We start from the raw sequence: 21480 nt of genomic DNA, 5'->3' as shown, positions 1-21480 counted from the left end.
GCTGCCGCCGCCGAGCCGGGCCGGGCCGGGCCGGCTCAGTCCCTGCCCTCACACCATGGCTGAGCGCCCGCCCGCCGCTGACATCATCTCCCGGCATCATCTCCCCGCGCCGCCCCGCGGGGGCGGCCCGGCCCGGCGGCCTCGGGCACCGCGGCCCCTCCGCGGGCGGGGCGGGGACGGCCCGCGGAAATCTCGGCTTGGTGGCCTCACGGCTTTGGAATGTCGCTAAAGGAGGTCCAGAGAAGGGAACGGAGCTGGGGAAGGGGCTGGGGGGGGCTCAGCCTGGAGAAAAGGAGGCTCAGGAGGGACCTTCTGGCTCTGCACAGCTCCTGGGCAGGAGGAGGGAGCCGCGGGGGGAGCAGAGTCTTGTCCAGGCAACGAGACACAGGACAAGAGGAAATAGCGCTAAGCTGCACCTGGGGAGGTTTAGGGTGGACATTCGGAGAAATTTCCTCCCAGAAAGGGTGATCAGACATCGGAACGGGCTGCCCAGGGGGGTGGTGAAATCACCACCCGTGGAGATGTCCAAGGAAAAGGCTGGAAGTGGCACTCCATGGGTGACACGGTGGTGTTTGGTCATAGGTTGGACTCGATGATCCCAGAGGTTTTTTCCCATCTAATTGATTCTGTGATCCTGTAAAACTGGTCTTTTATTTATTTATTTATTTGTTCTCTAATATGAGCTGAAGGTGAATGTTGCAGGTGTAGGCACAAAGAAAAATAAGAGAATGAAAATTAAATACGGCCAGACTCATTGTGGCAGTGTCCCTTTCCACAGCTGCCCACTGGAAATGCGGCCTTCTCCAGCAAAAAAAGATCTTTTTTACGACAGTTCACATGATAAATTTTAGGCTCTTTATTATCGTGCTCAATTGCAAATTAAGAGATTACTTGACTCCATCTGCTTTCTTAACAGCATCCAACATTAAAGTAGTGAAACTATTTGCACTGAGTGAAAGTGTTTCACAAACTGTGATCTGCTGTAAAACAGACACCCAGCTGATGCTGCTGGGAGGGACCAGCACAGCAGCTCCCTGTGCTCCCTGTGCTGACAGGCACTGGGATCTCCCAGCCTCTGGAACACCCAAATGGATGTCCTGCTGCCCATTCCTTCACTGGGAAAACAGCATCTTCAGAGGGTCTGATCTGCTACAGCTGTGGTGGGTCACATGCTTTTATTACTTTTATTACTAGCATTTCAGTGAAATGTAACAAAATTCTATCATTCACTCAGTTTGATGGTGTCCCCAAATCATTTTTCCACTCAGAAAATGAAGCAGGGTATCTGGAAAGGACCCTGTAGGAAATGAATGCCTTCCCAAAGGCAGCCTTGTTCTTTCACAATGCTGGTTTGTTGTGCAGATGGACACTGCAGCTGGGACATCCTCACACATCACCCAGCTCCAAAGCCTGCACCCAGGGCCTGGGTGAAGAGTGTGCTCAGCCCTGTTGGAGCCAGGGAAAATGCAGATATGTTTTGCCAAGTGGCTGCAAGGCTCGTGGGGTTGTTTCATGACAGAGTTCATGAAAAAGTAGAGTCTTCTAATTGAGCTCAAACTGAAGAAACAGATGAGTCTGGCCAAGGGCCAGTGTTTTCAGAATTGTTGATCAAAGATAAGTTTTATCACAGTTGGTCTGTAAAAAATACTGCCATCTCAGACTACAGCCAGGCTTTAGAGCTGAGCCCTTGCTGAAGTGCTCCCTGACTGGAGAGGGGTCACAGGGAGGAGCACGGTGCTGCAGCTTTGTTGTGCAGCTCTGAGCAGGAGTTTAGGAGCAGAGGATGTAGGACAGAAGGCCAAACCCACAGCAATGTGCATGAAACACCAATGGCTCTGCAACACTTGTTGTCATACATGCCCATTTACAAATATTAGAAGGCCCCTTTGTTTTTCTTGCTTGGGTGTAATTATGCAGGATGTCAGGTGTAGGTTGAGGATGCACAGGACACATTCTCAGCTCTCTTTGAGGGTAATGAAGGCAGAGAGCACACTGCTCCTTGGCTGCAGGGGAAAGATGTATTTTGCTTGTCATTAATGCTCAGGTAATTGCAGACTCAAGGGAGCAGTGGTTTAAATTATTGCAAAAGATGTCATTGAGTGGCCTGGTTATTTGAAAAGAAAGACACTGGTGTGTTTCCCTGGCACCTGCACAGATTGGTACAGAGGAAAACATTGTTGCATTTCTGGTTTTTAACCTGTCCTCATAAACACTGTTTCTGCTTCCTCCTGCTGCCCATGTGGGGCAATGGGACAAGGTGTAACAGATAATATCCAGTTCCAGAGAACAAATTCATTGTTATACCTTGTTATTTGTTCCATTTACTGAAACCATTAACAAAAAAAAACCCCCACCAAACCAAAACAACAACAAACCAAACCACTCTATCAAGGTCCATTTGTAGCATCTCTGAGGTAATTAATTATATGTATGCATACCCGTGGCCTGGTTCTCTCACTCAACTATGTATTTTTCTTTTAATGAAGATACTTATCTTTACTATTTTTTATTTGCAGTCATTCCATCTAGATTTGTGTTAAGCCATTATTATAATCATTCCATGAATTTTGTTGGGGTAATTTATGACTTAAATTGATGCAAAAGAAGAATCAAACCTTTCTGACCCTTGAGATTCCATTCACTGCAAAGGGTGTCAGAAGCAAACCAAATGACACTCATTACCACGTGCCACGTTACCACATCAAAAAAACCCCACGAGCCTTGCAGCCACTTGGCACAGCATATCTGCATTTCCCCTTGCTTCTGTCAGCCTGAAATGATAGTGTGTTACCATATATTCAGGGCAAATGTTTCATCAGATTGGTATTGCAACCACTAAACACATTCTTGAACAAATTTGTGATTAGCTGTATGGTTTTATTCCTATTGTCTCTGCTGCAGGAGGATACTGGGATTAGCAAATGCAGATTTACATCACTGGTTTTCTCCTCAGTTAACTACAAACTTAATGCTAATCAAATCCTGTGTAGTACTGACCAAGGGAATAGGGCACATCTAATTTAAAAAATCATACCCAAGAAAAGTTCTTATCATTTATTTCCTGCATTATTTCTGCATGAATGTAAATAACACATTTGCTTGCTTAGACTACAGGTTGTTTTTATGATGAGTGTGTCCCCTATCCTGTCATCTCTACCAGTAAAAATTATCTCCTCAGAAGTCAAGTAACTCCTGTATCCAAACCTATGATTACCCAAAAACAACCCTGTGAGTATTACAGAAGAAATTTTAGAGACAAACTCTCAGAAGAAAATACATAACAATGGTTAGACTTTTGATTCATTGCCACCTTTTAATTTTAGAAATGTATTTGTGGACTTTTGTTAAATCCAAACTTTTTAATATTAAAAGAAACAACCCCAGAGCTGATATCTTTTGCCAATATCACAAGTTAGTCTTCTCTTCCAGTACTGGTTCCATATTATTTACAAAAATGGAATTAAATTTCTTCTTTAGAAGATAAAGTGCTATTAAATATTAATGGTAATATGCCTTGGAAACACTAAAAGTGACTATTTCTGCACACACCTTACTAAGTGTTTATTTCCATTTCATGGAACATGTGAACATTTGAATGCCCAAACCTGCATATATTAACTAGCTCTGACCACGGTGTTGGGGTTTTTTTACATTAAAAATAGCCTGTATGTCTTCATCCTAACAAAGTGCAAAGACTTAGGCAGAGGGACAGAGGTCTGGTTGTTACAGGAACTGTGGATGATGTTGGTTCAGTTCCTGCTCTGCCACAAACACATGAAGTAATCACAAGAAGGTCACCAAGCACAGATTCTCATGTGGTGGGGAGGTAATAAATGACAATTTCATTCTGTTTCCTTCCTGTGAAACACTGTGAGCACTGAGGGGATGTGTGTGTCAAAGTGAGAGGTACCTGAGCTGTGTGGTGATACAGACAGACCAGAGGAACACCCAAAATGGATGGATGGGCACCTGGTTTTCTCCATCAGTAAAGATGCCTCCAACAGCAAAGATATCCACAATGAGAAAATAAAACTCAAAAGAATCTCTCACTTAAAGAAACGTCAATAACTCAAATCAGGAATACAATGGGGGGTAAGAAATGCCATTTCTGTAACACAACCAGTCACACTGTGCTTGGACCTTGTACTTTATGTTGAAATGTGCATTTTAATTGTGACTGTGAGTCAGAGTTGTGCACTTTGATTAGGAAGCATCTGGTGCAGGCAAGGATAAACACATGTGAGAACATGGGTGCTCCTAAGCAGACATAAAGGAAATGCTTATTTATGGCAATAACAGCTCCTAGTTTCAGCCGCTGTGGGGTTCAGATGAGGCCTAAATTAGATCTTTCACTCTTCCCTAAACTGTTTGTTGCACATGTGTGTCTGAGTTCTGCTAGGAATACACTGCCCTCATTCACATACATACTGCTATTAACAGAGAATAGTGGCAATAACAAACAATTCTTATTTTTTACACAATGTAATCATCTAGTTACATGAAATGCCATGGCATTTCTGCCAAGGAAAACTGATTTAAATACAGCTTAACATTGAATGTCACTAAAGTATAATTGAATGCTACAAATAACCATGTACTCTATTTCAATAAAGTTACTTGGTTTTGTCAACATAAAAGCTAAAAATACACCATGAAATTATTAGAAAAGCTGTGGGGAGGGGTTAGGTTCTGGACAAGAAAAATGTAGCACCTCAGGATAATACTTTGGTTATGGCAGAGTTTAAGAAATCAAGCACCAAGAGAATATATGGCCATGAATTATTGGTATCATGGTAGATAGTTTAACATGAGGTTTTTCTGGCAGGAGACAGCTTTCATTGTCAGCTGCAGTCTTGCAACAGCCCATGGAAGTTACATGACCTGCAGACATGAGTGACTCATGCCATGTGTCACCCTGTGAATACAGTACTTCATTTGCTCAGAAAGCTTTGTTGTACTCAAATAAAACATTTCTTGTTACCTTTCTCTCCTATTCCTTGCCCCATAAGCTGTATTCAACATTAGCACATCATATTGATAATTCTTCTTTTGGAATAGTGATACACCAGTTGTGCACACAAGGATTTGTAATAAAGTCATTTCTGTCTCTTTTAAGAGATTATATGTAGATATTGAGGAGGTTATAATTAGTCATTTCTTATCATAAGAGAAGGCTGTTCCTGGAGGATATTATCCCACATTCAGTAGAAGGTTATGTCAGTCTGTGCAATACAACAAATGGGTTTTACTCAGTCTCAGTTTTCATGTCTTGCTGTGGTATAAACACCCCATGCAGGTCCATGTGCATTTCCACATTCACTATGGCTCGACCCAGCTCTGTGAATGATTTAGCATCCAAGACAAGTAGGAAGGGTGGATCCTTTGGATCAGTCTTCACAACACAGGTGAGAACAACACCTGTGACACACAAATGAAGAATTAGAAATGTAAAGAAGTTTCACTAAGCAGAAAAGATAACCCCATCTCAAAGTGGAAGCACCAACCCAATTTTCTTGACTAAGAATATTGAATCTTGTAAGATTTAATACAAAACTCATGTAACCCCAGCTTTCAGAAGGTTGTCATTATTTTACCATCATCCTCTTCTTTTGCATCAGGGCTGGGAACAAAAACAGGCTCAGATGGCCAGCAGTCATCCTGTCCCCACTGGAGCATTTCCTTTGTCTGGGTATTAAATTTTGCAATCTACATGGTTGTGACAAGAAAAGAAAAATGTCAGTGACCCTGGCAGTGGCTTTTTCCAAAGGCACAACATGAACAGACTGCTGGCAGGGGGGACCAATGCTCAGAGTTAAGGCAGGTATCATCACAAGAAAAAACATCAGGAAAATGTTACATTTTGGAGTGACATTTTATGGCTGCATAATCACACAATGTTCTTTTAATGTCATTTCACTAGATTACAATTGCACCTTTCATTTATGGGTGTTTAATAGTTCACAAATGCTAACAGGCCACAAGAGAGCCTTCACTGTAAGTAATGCCCCTCACTGCAGAGAGTCCAAGACACAGAATATTTAAGTGATTTGTTCCAAATCACTGAGATTCTGTAGTAAAGTAGGAAATAGGATTTAAAATTCCCATTTTCTAATCCTGTGAGTTATTTTCCTTTTGTTGCTACTTCCATATTGCTCAAGGCCTTCTGTTGTGCAGTAGGGTGCATATGCCAGAAGAAAGGCTGTTCCTAGTGAGGTGTAAAGATCAAAGCAGTGAGGCAGACACTGGTGTTTTCTGAAGGAGCAGAGTGTGGATTTTCATCCCACTGAGTGGCCAGAGGGGAGGCCTGGCATTTTCAGTTCAATTCCATTAAGGCCTTTTCTCTACCCATAGAGATGCAGTTCTATTCTTTTCCATTTTGATCTTGAACCAAAAAATATGTTTACACAAAAGTGAAACTATTCAAATTACAGGAGGAAGAATTAGAAAGAATTCTCTCTACTGGCCAAGATGACAGCACTTTCACTGACAGACTTTACCTAAGGATTAAGTTGTTGTGCTTGCATTCATTAAAGTGCAACTGATGTGAAAAAAGATCTTCCTACCAGTGTTTTTTATTATATTTGAGTCAAGCAGAGATTATCTACACTGTAAATAATGAACTTGCAGATTTGTTTGAATTATTGTCAGATGTGCTGTAATAAATTTTCTTGCATCATGCAGAAATCCAGCTCTATTTTGTAATCAGTTGTGGTAATTATATGCAAGAACCAACAATGACTTCAATTTGTGCTGCTTTATAGTCACAGAACAAGAATTATAAAGAGTGAGTCTGTCCACATAATACTCATACATTTAAATCTTTAATTTATCTTAATTTTATTTAATCCTTAAATCTTAATTAAATACTTTCCCTGTAAATATATTTGTACTCCAGGCTGTCTCCTGGCATCATGCACATGTAAATAAAGCATTTGCTACCTCTAATAGAGAACTAGCCAGCAAAATATAAAAATTAGATATTGTTTTAATATTTAAAATGTATTAGGTACTATTGCAATATCTTATTTTTCTGCTAAGCTTCCTAAAGGGAAAAAAAATAAATATATACATGTAAATAATACTTCTTTTTCCTACTCTCTTCTTTTTAGTTCCTGGCACATCACAGAAGGCTCAGCCCAATTTAGCAGAAAAGTGAGGGTCTCAGTAGCTATTCAAGAGACTTCATGGAACATAAAGCTGGAGTAAGAAGCCTGAGTTTATGAATGCTTTATGAAGGAAATGGTACAACATCAACTTAGGAGAATTTAGGCATTTCATGTTTCTTTGCATGTGAATGGCCCACCAACAGGAAAACACTGACTTTACAAATGTTAATTATACCTTTGTGGGAACTGGACTCCACTGGACTCGTGTTGCAAAGACGTATTTGTATTTTTTGCCATTGTAGTCATAGTTGATGCGAGGCAGTTCTATCCCTGCATAAAACAAAGTTCAAGAAACAAGACAAGAGAAAACCTCAAATGTACATCTATATAGACACACCAATCTTCAGGAACTTTTGCCCTGTAAAAAACCTTGGAACTACGTGAAAAAGGTGTTGTATGGACTTTGAATGTCTGAATTTCTAAGAATCTGAAGATGGGTACTACCATAAGTAAGCCAGGGCTGTTAGTTCAAAAGGCAACAATATTTTATTCTTAGAAATTCATTAGACTGGAATTTATGAGGGTTTTTCTGGTTTGGGGTTTTTTTTCTTTCTTTATAACTGGGCTAGAATTGGAGGCTAACATTCTAAGAAATTACTTTCACCTTAGGTAATTTTGTATTTACATATTCCTGCTATTATCCCCTGATAAAAGGTTAAAAATCCTCTTTCAAATGAAATCTTTATAGAATGTAGCTAAACTTGAAGTACTACTTATAACAGACTTATTTAACTAATATTACTCTTTTAACAAGTGGATTTGCAAGCCATATTAATAGTTGCAAGATGAGACTTGGAATCCTGTATTAATACAATGATAAATAAATAAACAAACTGATGTAGCACCAGATATTTAAAGGATGTATCTCACCTTCACATAGTATTTCAGGCTGGCAATAGATGCTTCCATCTTTCTCCTTTACAGCAGTTGCAGTAGAGGGAAGTGTGACTAAATTAGAATCCACTACAGCATCCTGAAAGAGAAAAATGCTGGAAATGTCATGGATCTCTAAAAATATCCTTCTAAGTCAGATTTTTCATCAGGTTTGGTATTAATATTAACAATTTATGGCATTTTAGATTCTGAGGTTTTCATTAGAAATCTTGTTACACTCAGAGTATTTTATTATAACATAGAATAATTATTTTGAATCACACTGAGTCCTTAGAAATGTTTAGATGGCTATGGTCCAGAAGTACCCTAAATTTGAGAATTTAATGAATGAAGATGGGTGTCAAGGAACAAGGTGTCAAATTTTCACTGCAAGTCACCAAGGTTAGGATTTTGCACCTGCTAAAAATCAAGTGCAAAAATAGGTGTGATATACTCTATAATGTTCTACTGCTTAATTCTTAAGATTGCAGAACAGCTGGTGTGATCCATCACATCCTTTGTCATTGCTGCAGAGCTGTTTCTGAGAAAAGAACAGAGCAGCAATGTTCTAGGATGTAGAAAGAAAAAGTAATATCCATTCCAAAGGTGTCAGGCAGAAACTTGCCCAGGTTGCTGGGCAGTATAAAATCTTCCCTGCAAACAATGATGTAAAGTGATGCTTTAAATTAAACTAAAAGATAAAATCTTTTCTCTTCCTGCTATATATCACACTTAAATGAAACCTTCTAGTTTTAATTGAACCATTGCACCAGTTGGGAGCATGCATGTATTGTATGTGGGCTTCCAGTGAAGTGTAAGAAACAGATTGTGCAAAACCTCATGCATGCCCTTGCAGCTAACAGCCAACTGGGTCTGTCTGCTTCTGTTTGATGGCATTGAACAATTAATCTCATTGGGAAGAAAATGACATGTTCTTCAGAGCCCTGTTCTCCAGAGTGGATGGTTTCAGGATCCAACCCACAGAACCATGTCCAGCTGCCCACTGCCATTTCCCACAGGACATCCAAAAACCAAACCTACTGCAAGCTCTGGGTTTCACAGAATCAGAAATTTACACACAAGGGCTGGCAACCAAAAATACACCAACTAATAATACACCAATTATTCACTGATGTATTTTAAATTACCAATCAGAAATCAGGTTAAAAAGTAATTTTCTTTCTACCTTGTCACACTGCAGAGGAACCACAAATCTTCTGCAGGTTGGTATGGAGGTAAGTTTGACATTCTCTTCAAAGTCTTTAGTCAGGTTTTTTAAATAAAACATGTCATACAAGCTATTGTCTGTATAGGCAATAACATCAAAAATAATGTGGCCATCCTCTTCATAGGCATTTACATGGTGAAAAAACACCATAGCATCGGTGTAAAACTTGGTGGACACTTCTTTTTTAGTCCTCCTGTCTATAAAGTGAAACCAAGTCTGAAAGAGAGAAAACATTATTTAAAGCCATTCAGAATCAGCAAAGAGTTATTAAGAAAACTGTTTTCTAATGGCAGCCACCAACATTCTAATCCCTGTGGGTTTGTACTGAAGGATATTAAGAACTCAGGGTTTGCTGCTAGCAGACAAGGGGTTCCAACTTGAAGAAAATACAGCAGTAAAATGAGTGTGGAACAGCTTTAAGCTCATTTTACTGTTGCAAATTACTATTTGGGCTAGGCTGAGGATTGAATTTTCCAGAAAAATCTTGAAAATCCCCTGCTCTCTTTTTAAGTTAAATAAATATGCCTTGGTTGAGTGTTTCTGTGGTGCTGGTGCCCTGTATCTACACAACTCTCATGTGTTTATGCCCAGAGCACATGGAAATAAGATCCTCAGAAAAGAGTTTTCCCCTCAGTTCCCACAGTGAAAGACTCTTCTTTTGTTCAGTGCAGGCTTTTCCACCAGTGGGGCTCTCCAGCACATGCAATGCACCTGGAGCAGATCTCACCCACCACAGACAGAATTTTGTTTGGACCAGGAGCAACTGGATCTGTATCAGATGCTAGTCCAGATTGGAATTTCTCTGCTAGCACACAATATTTCTAGCAATGCCAAACTATCCTCTCTCTCAAGAGCTTTAGCATCAGATATTTATTTGAGAAATTTCTAGAAATTAGAGACAATATTCCAAAACATACAGCTTCTAAAAAAATTGCGCAACTGTGAAAGTCAAGGTTTGAAAAAAACCCAACAAATGACTACTGAAATGAATGAACCAGATGAAAAACAGAACAGTGTGGAAGAGGTCACTGGCATCCTGATTCCATTGCTCAGCAGTAAGAAAAGTACCTTATCATCCTTGTTAAAGGCAAGGCAGGAAGCCCAGCTCACACCTCGCATGTAAGCAGTTGCCATTTTGAGAATATCCAGTCTGAAGGGCTGCTCTATGAAGATAATGTAGTTCTCTGTGATTCCAAAGCTGTGGTAGTAGCTGGGGTGGAGCAGAGAGCGAGAAGGGACAGAGCAAACCACTTCCAGGTGCTTGAAACAAGATTTCTTCTTCTCGTGTTCTGAAATTAAATGATAAAAATTAAAATCATATTCCTAATAAATTCCATTCCAAACTTGTGCTTGGATTTCTCCCAGGCAGGGAAGAACTGGTTCCTTTCAGTTTTATTTGCATTTTCCTGTTAAGAAAGTGTTTGTTTACTGCTGTATAATTAACACAGAACTTTGCATGCAGGAAGCAATGCAGTGAAGTCACTGCTGGATCCATTCATGCAGCCCCCTTGTCCTGGGATTTGATTCCACTGATTTCTGTCTTCAGAAGTTCCAGCATGGAGGAGAAATAAGTTTAATTAAATCAGAAGCTTTTAAAAGGGGTTCAAATGTGCCTGTGTTTTTTAACTTCTAAGGAGATGTTTCCAAATTTGAGCCCCAGCTAGAAATTGCAAAGTGGGGAGGCTCTGGAAAGCCTCTCAATTGTACAAGAAGGGACAGGCAACACAATAGCAGCTGACTTTCAACAACACACACCACAAAAAGATCTTGAAGGAAAAAGAGCATGGGATTTGCTCTGTGAACAATGGGCAGCATTTCAGCAAGGGCCAGCATTGGCCAGGTTAGAGAGGAATTAACTCTATATTAGGTTTTATTTGGTATTATGTTTCCACTGCAATCATAGTATCAGCATTTGCAGAGAATTTTCATTTACAAAGAAATTAAAATTTACAACTTCAAATTATATGTACTGCCTTATAGAGAAAATTGTTTTAGAATCTTCATCTAAAAGTAAGTTTGTTCCCACTGAAACACCCTGTTTACACAGTACTCAAGAAGAGCCTTTGTAACAGCACTTGCCCAGACAGGCTAAGCAGTTAATATGAAGTTCACAATAAGTTGAAATTAAGAAAATGAACACCATTGGTTATTAGAACAGCTGGATCACCACCCTTGCCCTTTGAAGAAAAGAAATTGCTAACAAGTTTCTAGAAAATACCAGTAACACATATTTCTTACCTGGTACAGAGGAAGGAATCTTAAATAGAAGGTATTTTGTCTTCCCTTTATCAACTATTGAAGTGCCCATGTTGAGAACATTTCCAGCACTGTCATAGTGGGGGTGAGAAGTTGCCAAATTTACAGCCACGTATTTGTTGTAGTCAACCTGGAAAATGATACAATAAGAAATTTGAGAGGTGTGTAAGAGAGTGAAAATTGATCTCAGCTAACAGCACAAACCCACCAGATTTTTGCCCTGGCAGCCCTATATTGGCACTCCATTAACAAATGGCTTTGAAATTTAAATAATTAAACCAAAATACTTCTGTAGGTATTCAAATGAGCTCCTTATTCAAGGCTAAATCAAGTTACAGAATCTGAATTAGAGCCACCTCTCCCTTGAAGCCACATAACATCAGGGAGGATTAGCTAAGCAAGTTATTCTGCAAATGCCCATTTCACCCTGAAAGTACTTTATTTAACAGAGCTCTCTGGCAATCTGCTGGAGCTAAAAAATTTCTATTTTATATAAAGTTTGGAAATTGCACTCAAACTGTAGTGTGGGCTAGAAAAAAAATCATTGTATATATTTCAATATCTCAAGTTCTCATTTTAATAATTAAATAAAATCTTACATAAGGTCCTTGAAAAGTAGTCATATAACTGACCCACTGATTTTTTAATGACGTAAATAATTTTATAACTACAGATACATAATAATGGCAATCACCCAAAATAATCATGTAACTGTGCTATTACTCCTGCAACCTTCCTAGATTATGTGCAAGTGAAATTGCTCAAAGCCCAGCTTTTCCCAAACTAAATGAGATTTAAATTTTAACTCAGGAGTTCTTAAAAGATCTCTTTTATCTTTTGGTATCTTCACTATTTCACTTTACCACGATTTCAAAAATAAGGCAACAGTAGAAGAAAAGCATTTTGTGTCCTGAACATGTTAAAGCATCCTCATGAGTCAGCCTGAAATTTATTCATCAGCAGACAAAGAACCAGAATGACAGATGGTGGTTTGTACCTTCTCCAATGTCTCCAGAGTCTGTGGATTAATTTTCCTGATGAAGTTAGTCTCACCAGTAGCATAAAAATCATCCCCAGCTTTCATAATGTTGATGAGACAGTTGTCTGTGAACTCAGGAATGGTGTGAGACAAATAGGAGAATGCCCTGTCCAGAGGAAATTTCATTAGAGCCACAGAAGCTGGAGCTGCCTTTCCCCCACCTGGAGCACGAGTGACCCTGCAGTGCCACAGCCCTGGGGCTGCCTGTCCCTGCTGCCCCCAGCTCCCTGGAAAGAGGGGGAAAGCAGAGGAGATGGACTTCTCCAATGCCCATGGCCTGGGGGAGGGTTAAGGACATGCAAATAAATGGTTTAGACACACAAATGGGCATCCAGGCCCATTCTCACTGCCAGCTCTAGGACAGGCACTGGTTTATCAGCATGGATTAATTACACACTCTCCTGTTCTATCTTGGGAAAATTTGGCCTACCAGTTCCTACCTAAAAGCTGGTGGGTTTTTCAGCTTTATTAAACAGACAGATTCATATACTCCCCAATGGAATATTTTTGTTACCAGTGTTATTCCATATCACAGTTATGATTTCAAAGAAGATTGGACATCATGTAGTCTTGACAGTTTCCTTTATCAGTCTATGATTTCATCACAGTCACTAGAAGCCAAGACAAAGTTGCTATAACCCTTGTGAACCTCAAATGCCAGAGTTCCTCTATTGCTATTGGAAGAGGGAAGAAAATCTCATCTCAGGGGAACAACTTACAACATATCAGCTCTTTTGCAATAACTGTCTGTGTATGTGCCCTTACCAGACACCAGGTTTGAGGTCACCAGAGAAAGCTCAGTGGCAAGGAGAGAAGGGTGACCTATTTGTACTTCTTAGTGAATCCCTACAGCCAATTTTACAAGACCAAGGATAACATGATGGCCTACACCTCACCTTTCTGTTAAACTATCTCTAAATGTTTTTCTCCTTACAGAGTATCAAAATGTTCCACTAACTGGAGAAAGAAAATGCTTGTTTTTTATATAATCTACTTGTGTTACTGAATAAAGCAGCAAATATTGGTGATAAAATGAATTTAAGATATTTGCCTTAGACTAACCCATAGGCAGTTCATATCTCTTGGCCTTTTCAATATTTAGCAATTGTAAATTTACAAATCAACTGCTGTATTTGTACATATGTGTCAAAGGTAAACAGAAAGACATCTGTGCTGAAGAGAGAAGTAGATAGAAGAATCTTGTTGGGAAAAGCATTGCTTACTTGGCAAATATGTTTTTGCATGGATCTGGATAAGCCATAGTCCCAAACTCAGACACCATGATTCTGTTTGCTTCTATGTTACAGTTGTACGTGTCACTTCGGAGATATTTACTTCTGTAGTAAACTTCACCTGAGAAGAAACAAACAGATCTCAATCACATTTTATACTCAGGCTTCAAAAAATTAGCACAGGTAGAGCCAAGGTTTCTCAAGCAGCTGTCCTTTAGCCAATTATAATTTGGAATAAAACCAAAAATGTCCCCAACTGCCTGTTTTAAAGGCTTTATGGCTGCTGAGATTGGTAAGAATTTGTCAAGATTTCCTGACTCCCACTACTTATACTGGGGAAATTTTGAGGGGAAAGAAGGGATTTGGATAAACTGTTCCAGAAGATAAAACAATGTGTGCAAAAATGATTAATTATACAATCAATTTACAGGTGGTGAAAAATCTCCTGTATTGGCAAAATTTAGTTATGGGAGTAACAGATTGCTTGAAGGAATCAACAGTTTAATGAATACTTGAACTAACTGAGCTCTGTTTGCTTTAGGTAAGTAAGATATATTGGCAATTTTAAAAACACTGACTATTTCTTTATAGGTTATTTTGTTAAGGATGTAGAGCTGGACAGGCTAGAGATCCTGCAATGGCATTAAATGCTTCCAATCACAGAAATGGGAACTAAAAAGTAAATACTAGGATTAGAGGATAACAGGAGTAAATCCCATTTTTTAAAATAGATACATATTTTTTGCCACAAGAATCCAGGTGTAAACCATCCTGTCTCTCACTGTGTAACAGCTGAATGGGTGAAAAATGTTTTAACTGAAAGAAAAAAGAAATATAATTGTTTAGGGTGGAGAGCTGTCTGTCTTTCCTCCATAAGGATGACAGGCAGGAGGAGGGACTGTAGGGTGTCAAATATTCTAAGTGAGGTTTGACACAGTGGCCCAGTTTCTCTCCTGGCAGCTGTTATAGCTGCAACTAAATCCCACAAGGGGAGTGCTGGTCCTCCCTGAAACTGGGTGTTCATGCACAGCAGAAGAGCCTCTGGGCACCACAGTCCCTGTGGCTGAGCCACTGGAACCCACTGAGGTTTTCTTGGGGTGGGAGGCGAAGGCTGCCCTGCAGTGACTGCCCAGGGCTGGCTGTGTGCTGGGCTGGGCTGACAGCAGCACTGAACTTCAGCTGAAGGAAGGATCAAGTAAACGTCCCTGCAAACAGCCCTGCAGAGACATTCCAGCTGCTGCTGTCAAGGGTGGGGTGTCAGGGGGTGTGTGGAGAGACCTCCCCCCTCACAGACCACTCTGCAGACAAAACCCACAACACCCCAACCCAGCTCCAAACAGAATTAGCAATATAAGGCACCAAAATGTGGCTTGTTGAGTTCCTTTCAATCCAATGTGCAACAACTTACCATTTTTAAATGTAAAGCTGTGCAGCAGAGCCAGGCCATCAAACCAGTGGTTGTACTTGCTGTCCCCTATGGTGTGCATCCCTGGGCCATTTCGGAGCAGTGTCCCTTGCAACCAAGTGGGCAGCTGCCCTATAACCAAAAAGGAGTTATCAGTATTCATTTAGGCTAGGAGAATGTTCCAGGATAGTTCTCCTAAAGGCAGAGGCTTCATGCAGTCACACAGACTGTAGGTGTGTTGAGATTTGTAGTACCATATAATTATATTGGAGTTTGGGTTAACTAAAATTTCCCCTACTCAAAAATGTGGCACTAGTGACAATCTGCATGACTATTGCTATCAGGGATTACTATAACTAAATGAGACTGCTGGAATGTAATTTGTTAATTATCAGGAAGCAAATAGAATTGGACCTTTCCTTCCTGCATTCATATTTTAAACCCTTCCATGTAGTGATCCATTTAAACCCTTCTACTTGTGCCAGAAAAAGCTTGAGCTTATCAGAAATAAACATATTTTATAGGTTATATGATTTGCATTGGCTTTCAGCACATCAGTTTAGACTTCAAGCTAAATTAATTCCACTAAAATTTCATTAATTAGATTACACAGCATAATATAGTGTAACTTGGTAAATGCTTTTGTGACACTAGTCATAATATAGTGTTTTGTACACAAATAAAGTATATTAATTAATATTGTACTGAAAAGGTGTAAGTGCTGTTGAGACTTGAATCATAAATGTTCCTCATCAAATCCTTGCAAGAAATGCACCACCTACCACTTAACTCACAGAATAATAACAATTAAAGAATGTCAATAGGTTTAAAGAGATTAACAAAGGCATATCAGATATTAAATAAAAACATTGACTTGCATCTTTGTGTCTGTGAATCCTGAGGAAACATTTAGGATCACATACTGCTTCTCCACACAATTCCTGCTCTGGGTATTGCCTTTGCATAAAAAGCTCTTCAGAACTTATATTTCTCCTTATCATTTAGTTTGGGATCCCACATTGATTATGCTTCTTGCTGAAACCCCTTTACAACAGCTAGAAATGTCCTCCTATGGACCTTAAAAATTGACTCATTCCAACCCCTGCTGTGGGCAGGTCCACAAGACCAGTTTGCTCAAAATCCCATCCAACCTGGCCCTGAGCAATTCCAGAGATGGGGCACCATCATTAGGGCATAACTCCATTAGGGTTACAGCTCTGGAATACATGAGGTACATAAAAAATTGACACAATGGTGGAACTTTCATTACCAGCATCATTATTGTTGTTGTTATTTTCTAGAAGAGCCCAGAAAACTAAACCTTACTTTCCTTTCTAACACAAGAAACTCCAAGGTAATAACTTTAGCATATTTTTATTTATGATAATTTTGCTGGGAAAGATACAAAAGGAAAAAAGATCTTTTTAAAGCATTGTGGACTTAATTTAGTATCTGAAATTTCTGGTGCAATTCCTTGTAATTTCTGACATAATTTCAGTATGAAAAAACAAGGAGCAAAGGGTCAACTAGTGAGGTTTTCAGACAATTCATCTTAGCGGGAATTAAGCATTTCTGTAAATCACACTGTGCACCAAATCAAGAATGCTTATATAGCTTTAAAAATGTGGACCTTATTCTTTTCTGTAATGGGTGAGGACACATTAGTGACACAGTGAAATCCCCAAATATTTATTAACTATGATAACAACAGCATCTCAGAAAATCACATTTTCTGTAGCAGAGCATGGGTTAAATGGCAGATGATTTTAGAAGTGTGACACATATTTACAGTGTACATATTGAGTAACAAGGAGCCAAAAAACTGGCAGAGTTCAGGACTATCAAAATATTTGAAGGGGTCATGGTTCTCTTTTATTTTCTTTATCAAAGAAGTAATGTCTTGTATATGTAATAACGTTACCTTCTGAAATACGCAGTCTTTGTTCAAATAAACTATTGCATAACACAGATCAGGCCTGATAGGTTGTTTGTTTGCAAATCACTTCAAGTGTTTTGATAATAAGTTGTTATCTTGAGAAAAAAAACAATTGGAAGGTATAAACCCATAAAAGCATGAAATAATTCAAAGGCATTAAAACAAAACACTTTGTCTGACTTGACACAAAATCTTTTCCAATTCAGCCACGAAACTGAACAGCAACAAAGCCCTGCAAGTTTTAAGTTTTGTACTTGGGAATGGCAGATTCCTACCATTTCTTGGACTACATATCATGAACAACACGGCCAAGATTTACTAAGCAGGGGTTCCCACCAACAAATCTCTCCTGTAGCTGTAGGAAAGAAAAGTCTTCTGTAAAGTAGAAGAAACCGGGAAAAATAACGGGTTGGTCGGGGCGTCATCCCTAGCCTAGAGAGCCACTTTGAACTGTGGATACTCCGCAGTTTCTCCTGGGTTATTTTCTTTTTAAGGCATCCTGTCGCGGTGCCCGGGGTGAGGAGCCCCGGTGATTTTGGAGCCCCGGGGGAGCGGAGGGCAGGGAAGGGTTACAGGGGAGAAAGCGAAAGTGGGAGCGGAGCCACGGGGGAGGGGGGGCCGAGATGGAATCCCGGGCTCTCCCTCATCACCAACTTCAGTGAGTCCTGTTCAAACAGACTGTCGAAAAGTACACAGAAATGCTCATGGAGTGAGAAAAATCCCCCAGTAGGGGCACAAATATTATCTGAGATCAGTCCTTTAAACAAATTTCCCTTGCGCCTCTCTCTCAGTTTCCCTTTCCAGCGCTGCCTAAGGGGGGAAGAAGAGTCACGATTTTGACGCATCAGAAAACACCAAAATAGCGGGTGGTTTTTACAGCAGATTTTCTGTCACTTACCCTGCACCTCAGCTTTTATGGGCTCTGGGTGCTCTTCCTTATTCCTGCCATAAAGCGTGTCCATGTCCGATGGAGCCCCGGTGCCCGCGCTCTGCCGGCCGCTCCCGCAGCGCCCTGGTCCCCCCCAGGCTGGGCTCGGAGCGGCTCTTTCCTGTTACATATAAAGATAAGGTCAAAGTGCAGCGGGAGCTGGTGGCCGCTGGCTTATAGATTGACTATTTATAATAGCTGATCTTTAATCCCTAGAACATACACTCTAATTCTTGCACATTCGTATTAAAATTAACTCTTTCGCTGGCTCGAAGGGGGAGTAAGAAATGCGTTGCCTCTGCTGTTTGCTCCTTGGGAGCGTGGCAGAGGGAGGCAGGCACAGCCAGGGGACAGCTGGAGTGGCTGAAACATCACCGGGAGTGCCTGAAACATCTCCCGAAGCTTTCCTGGTCAGGGTTCGACACTGCTGGGGATGCTTGCACCATTTCTGGTAGGGAGAGGAAAAGAAAAGAAATCTCTGCTCACCGTTCTGCATTTAGCACTTTGGGAATGACAAACACTTCAGAGCAGGGGGATGATCCTTTTGTTTTCATTCTGTGGTTTTAAACTGGGCTGTTCTGTAAATTAACAAATTATCACCACTGAATAGTCATGGGATGTATTTCTTTATGTACAAGCTGTTCCAGAGTCAAGTGAGTGGCACATCTTTGAACTAAATATCTTTTCACTCTACCATATTCTCCCATATGTGACCCAAATCCACCTATGAAAGTATGGCAGGATTCCATAAGACTAAGGCAGATTTTTAACTTCATGCTTTTGTTTCTAGATAAGGTACTTAACTGAGTTCAATGTTGTTAATTTTAAAATCCTCTGGAAAGAGAATTACTTCAATATAAAGCATGTGATTGCAGAGTAAATCTTAGGCTCCATTGACCATGAAGGATAAAGAAAATCTTTGCACAATTATATATTATGCAATTTCATATGGGGTTACCCTAAAATCCGATTTTTTTCAGCTGAATCACCATTGTTCCCAAAATGTTTAACATCATTCCTTAAGACTGACTGATCTCTTAGAACTATAACAGCTATTTTATTCAAAACATAATTTGTGCTACAGACTCTTCTGACACATTTCTTATACATTGTTCCTCTTCTCCAAACCTCCTGTCTGTTTGATGGCTGATCTTCACTCCAGGAGATCATCAGGACAGCAGGCCTTGGTCTCTTTTTGGAAAGCACTGACTGAAGCAGATGATAACAAAATAAAAAGTCAGATTAGAAGAGAAAATACAAGGTCTTTGTTTGAATTAGTAATACTAATAAAGAGCAGGATGGAGCCAGAAGGCTATAGGAGATGAAGGGGGTCAAAATCCACAAATATCTGGAGATACAAACACATAGACAGGCACATCCACTGTACATATGCATGTGGGTCCTTGTGTATGTGTGAGAGGGTGTGTGTGTGCATTCAGATGTTGATTCACTTCCTACACAAAGCAAGGAAGGGATTTTTCAGCAATGTTAGGGACTGAAAAGGATCTGGCAAAAAACCAAAGCTGCCCAACTCTACCCTCACTAAGCCATGGGGACTTTTTCTCTCTCCACAATGTTCTGGTTTGCTTTAATATGTTTGTTTCAGTGCATCCTCATCCATTTGTCTTCACTCTTAATGCTGCAGTTTTAATTACCTGACCTGTGAAATGTCTAATCTGTAGTGCCATTAAGATTTCCATTGAGCAAGCAAGCAATACAAAGATTAATTCAAACCTCTTTTGCCTCCTCCACACCAAGTGTTCTTGTAGGTTAAGGTTCAGCCATGATGAGATAGTTGGAAACTGTGTTAAAAGTTGTCTGAATGGAAGAACAAGGAGCTGCAGACATCCAACTGCTTCTGAAATCAAACTAAATGTGTCTGGTCGCTAATTTTAGGTGTCTGTGACTGAAAGTTTTGTCACATGTGTTGGACAACTTAAATAAAAAAGCTTTATGAAGTTAGTTCTTCCTGCTTGTCAGTAAAAAATACTTAATTTACCAGCAAAATAATTTTTTGTTGTTTTCCTCACACTAATGACAAATAAGCAGTTTAGTATAGTACATGGAGATTAATTTTCTTGCCAACTGTGTGATTTTCCCCCCTTTTTACATTGAAATGGCGAAATATCAAAGCATTGATTTACAATTATAATGTGTAATTATCAGCAGTAGAGGATGTGGATTAGGTGACTTTTCTAATTTTTTTATTTCACAATGTTTCTCCTTGTGGCAAAACCCTTCAAATATAAATCTTCCCCCAACCAAATCTCACATTTGTCTCCACAGTTTCCTCTCTCTATTCACCCTCCATGACAACATTTTTGAAGTCCCAGCTCCCCACCACGTGCAGATTTGCTTCTCTGGATTTCTCTCTGCTCTAAACAGCTGTGGTGAAGGCCACAAGCAGTTTCCTCTTGGGCTCTCTCTCACTTTCACTTCCCTCCAGTCTCTGCCTGCCCTGAGCTTCTCTCCCAGAATTTAAAAGGGCCATGAAGACATTTTTGGAGGCTGGAGGTTGCATTTTGGATGTGATGTCTGTGAATAATCGAAACAAAGCCTTCCAAGGCAGCAGAGCCTGTTAACTGCATTTCTAGTACAACAGTAATGTCATTGACTTGTGCCTACCTTTGTACTTTTGGTTCATTTAGCAAGAAGCAAGTTATTGCCTTACAAATCACAAAGAGACCAATAAAATTCCTTATCTCCATTGTTCTTAATTTATTTTAATCTCAGTCTTCTGCTTGTAGAAATTAAGTTCTAATTAAAACTCATTAACAAAGGTCAAATTGACTTGACATATATGACTTTAAGCTGTGCTAAGAACTTTCAGCTATCAACAGTTATCTATTACTGAGAAATAAAACTCCAATAGCAAAACTGATATGAACTTAGGAGTTGTTTTTGCTGAAATCACGCTGATTGTTATCTCACTTTCTAGAAACACGAGTTCTTATCTTTGTTAAATACTCTTTTATTGGCATGATCTCATTTCACAAAACTGCCACCAGACTGTTTAGAACCATGTCTCTTACACTGTCCAGATATAATTGCAAACATAAATTACTTATGTAGTTTTTTCAAATTTAAATAACAATAGTTTCCCTTTATTATTTTGACTAGGTATTATTTGGGTCAAAACTGGTTTATCATATACTGTTTTGCTCATTATTTGGACAAAAATAATTGGTTCTGTAAGATTTTAATGTCCTTTATAAGATTTTATATTTGGGGAGTTTTTTGTGGGATTTCACCATTTCTTTGATAAACAAAAGTATTGCTTTCCTTTTTACAGTCATAGTTTTAATACCTACCACAAGAAATTTCGAATTGTTCATTAAAATAAATACATAAAGCAACTTAATATTAAAACTCTTCAAGTGCTGAGGCATGGAACTGCTGGCCTATCCACACTGAGTG

General features: G+C 39.6%; 1 protein-coding gene across 1 annotated transcript; it reads right to left on the bottom strand.

The window, feature by feature from the left end:
• Positions 1-3036: 3036 nt before the first annotated feature.
• BCO1 (beta-carotene oxygenase 1) lies at positions 3037-18123 on the bottom strand. The gene is made up of 11 exons (XM_058034012.1): positions 18034-18123; positions 15203-15331; positions 13786-13915; positions 12521-12668; positions 11506-11653; positions 10336-10556; positions 9226-9483; positions 8037-8139; positions 7342-7436; positions 5595-5706; positions 3037-5418 (listed from the first exon to the last, which is right to left on the bottom strand). Exons 1-11 carry the CDS (start codon positions 18095-18097, stop codon positions 5246-5248), a joined length of 1581 nt encoding a protein of 526 aa, XP_057889995.1. The 5' UTR covers positions 18098-18123; the 3' UTR covers positions 3037-5245.
• Between the last annotated feature and the right edge of the window lie 3357 nt (positions 18124-21480).

This window comes from Melospiza georgiana, chromosome 14 (genome assembly GCF_028018845.1).
Source record: "Melospiza georgiana isolate bMelGeo1 chromosome 14, bMelGeo1.pri, whole genome shotgun sequence".
Taxonomy (NCBI): domain Eukaryota; kingdom Metazoa; phylum Chordata; class Aves; order Passeriformes; family Passerellidae; genus Melospiza; species Melospiza georgiana.
Note: the sequence above shows the minus strand (reverse complement) of the source record. Positions and strands in the feature narration are given on the sequence as shown.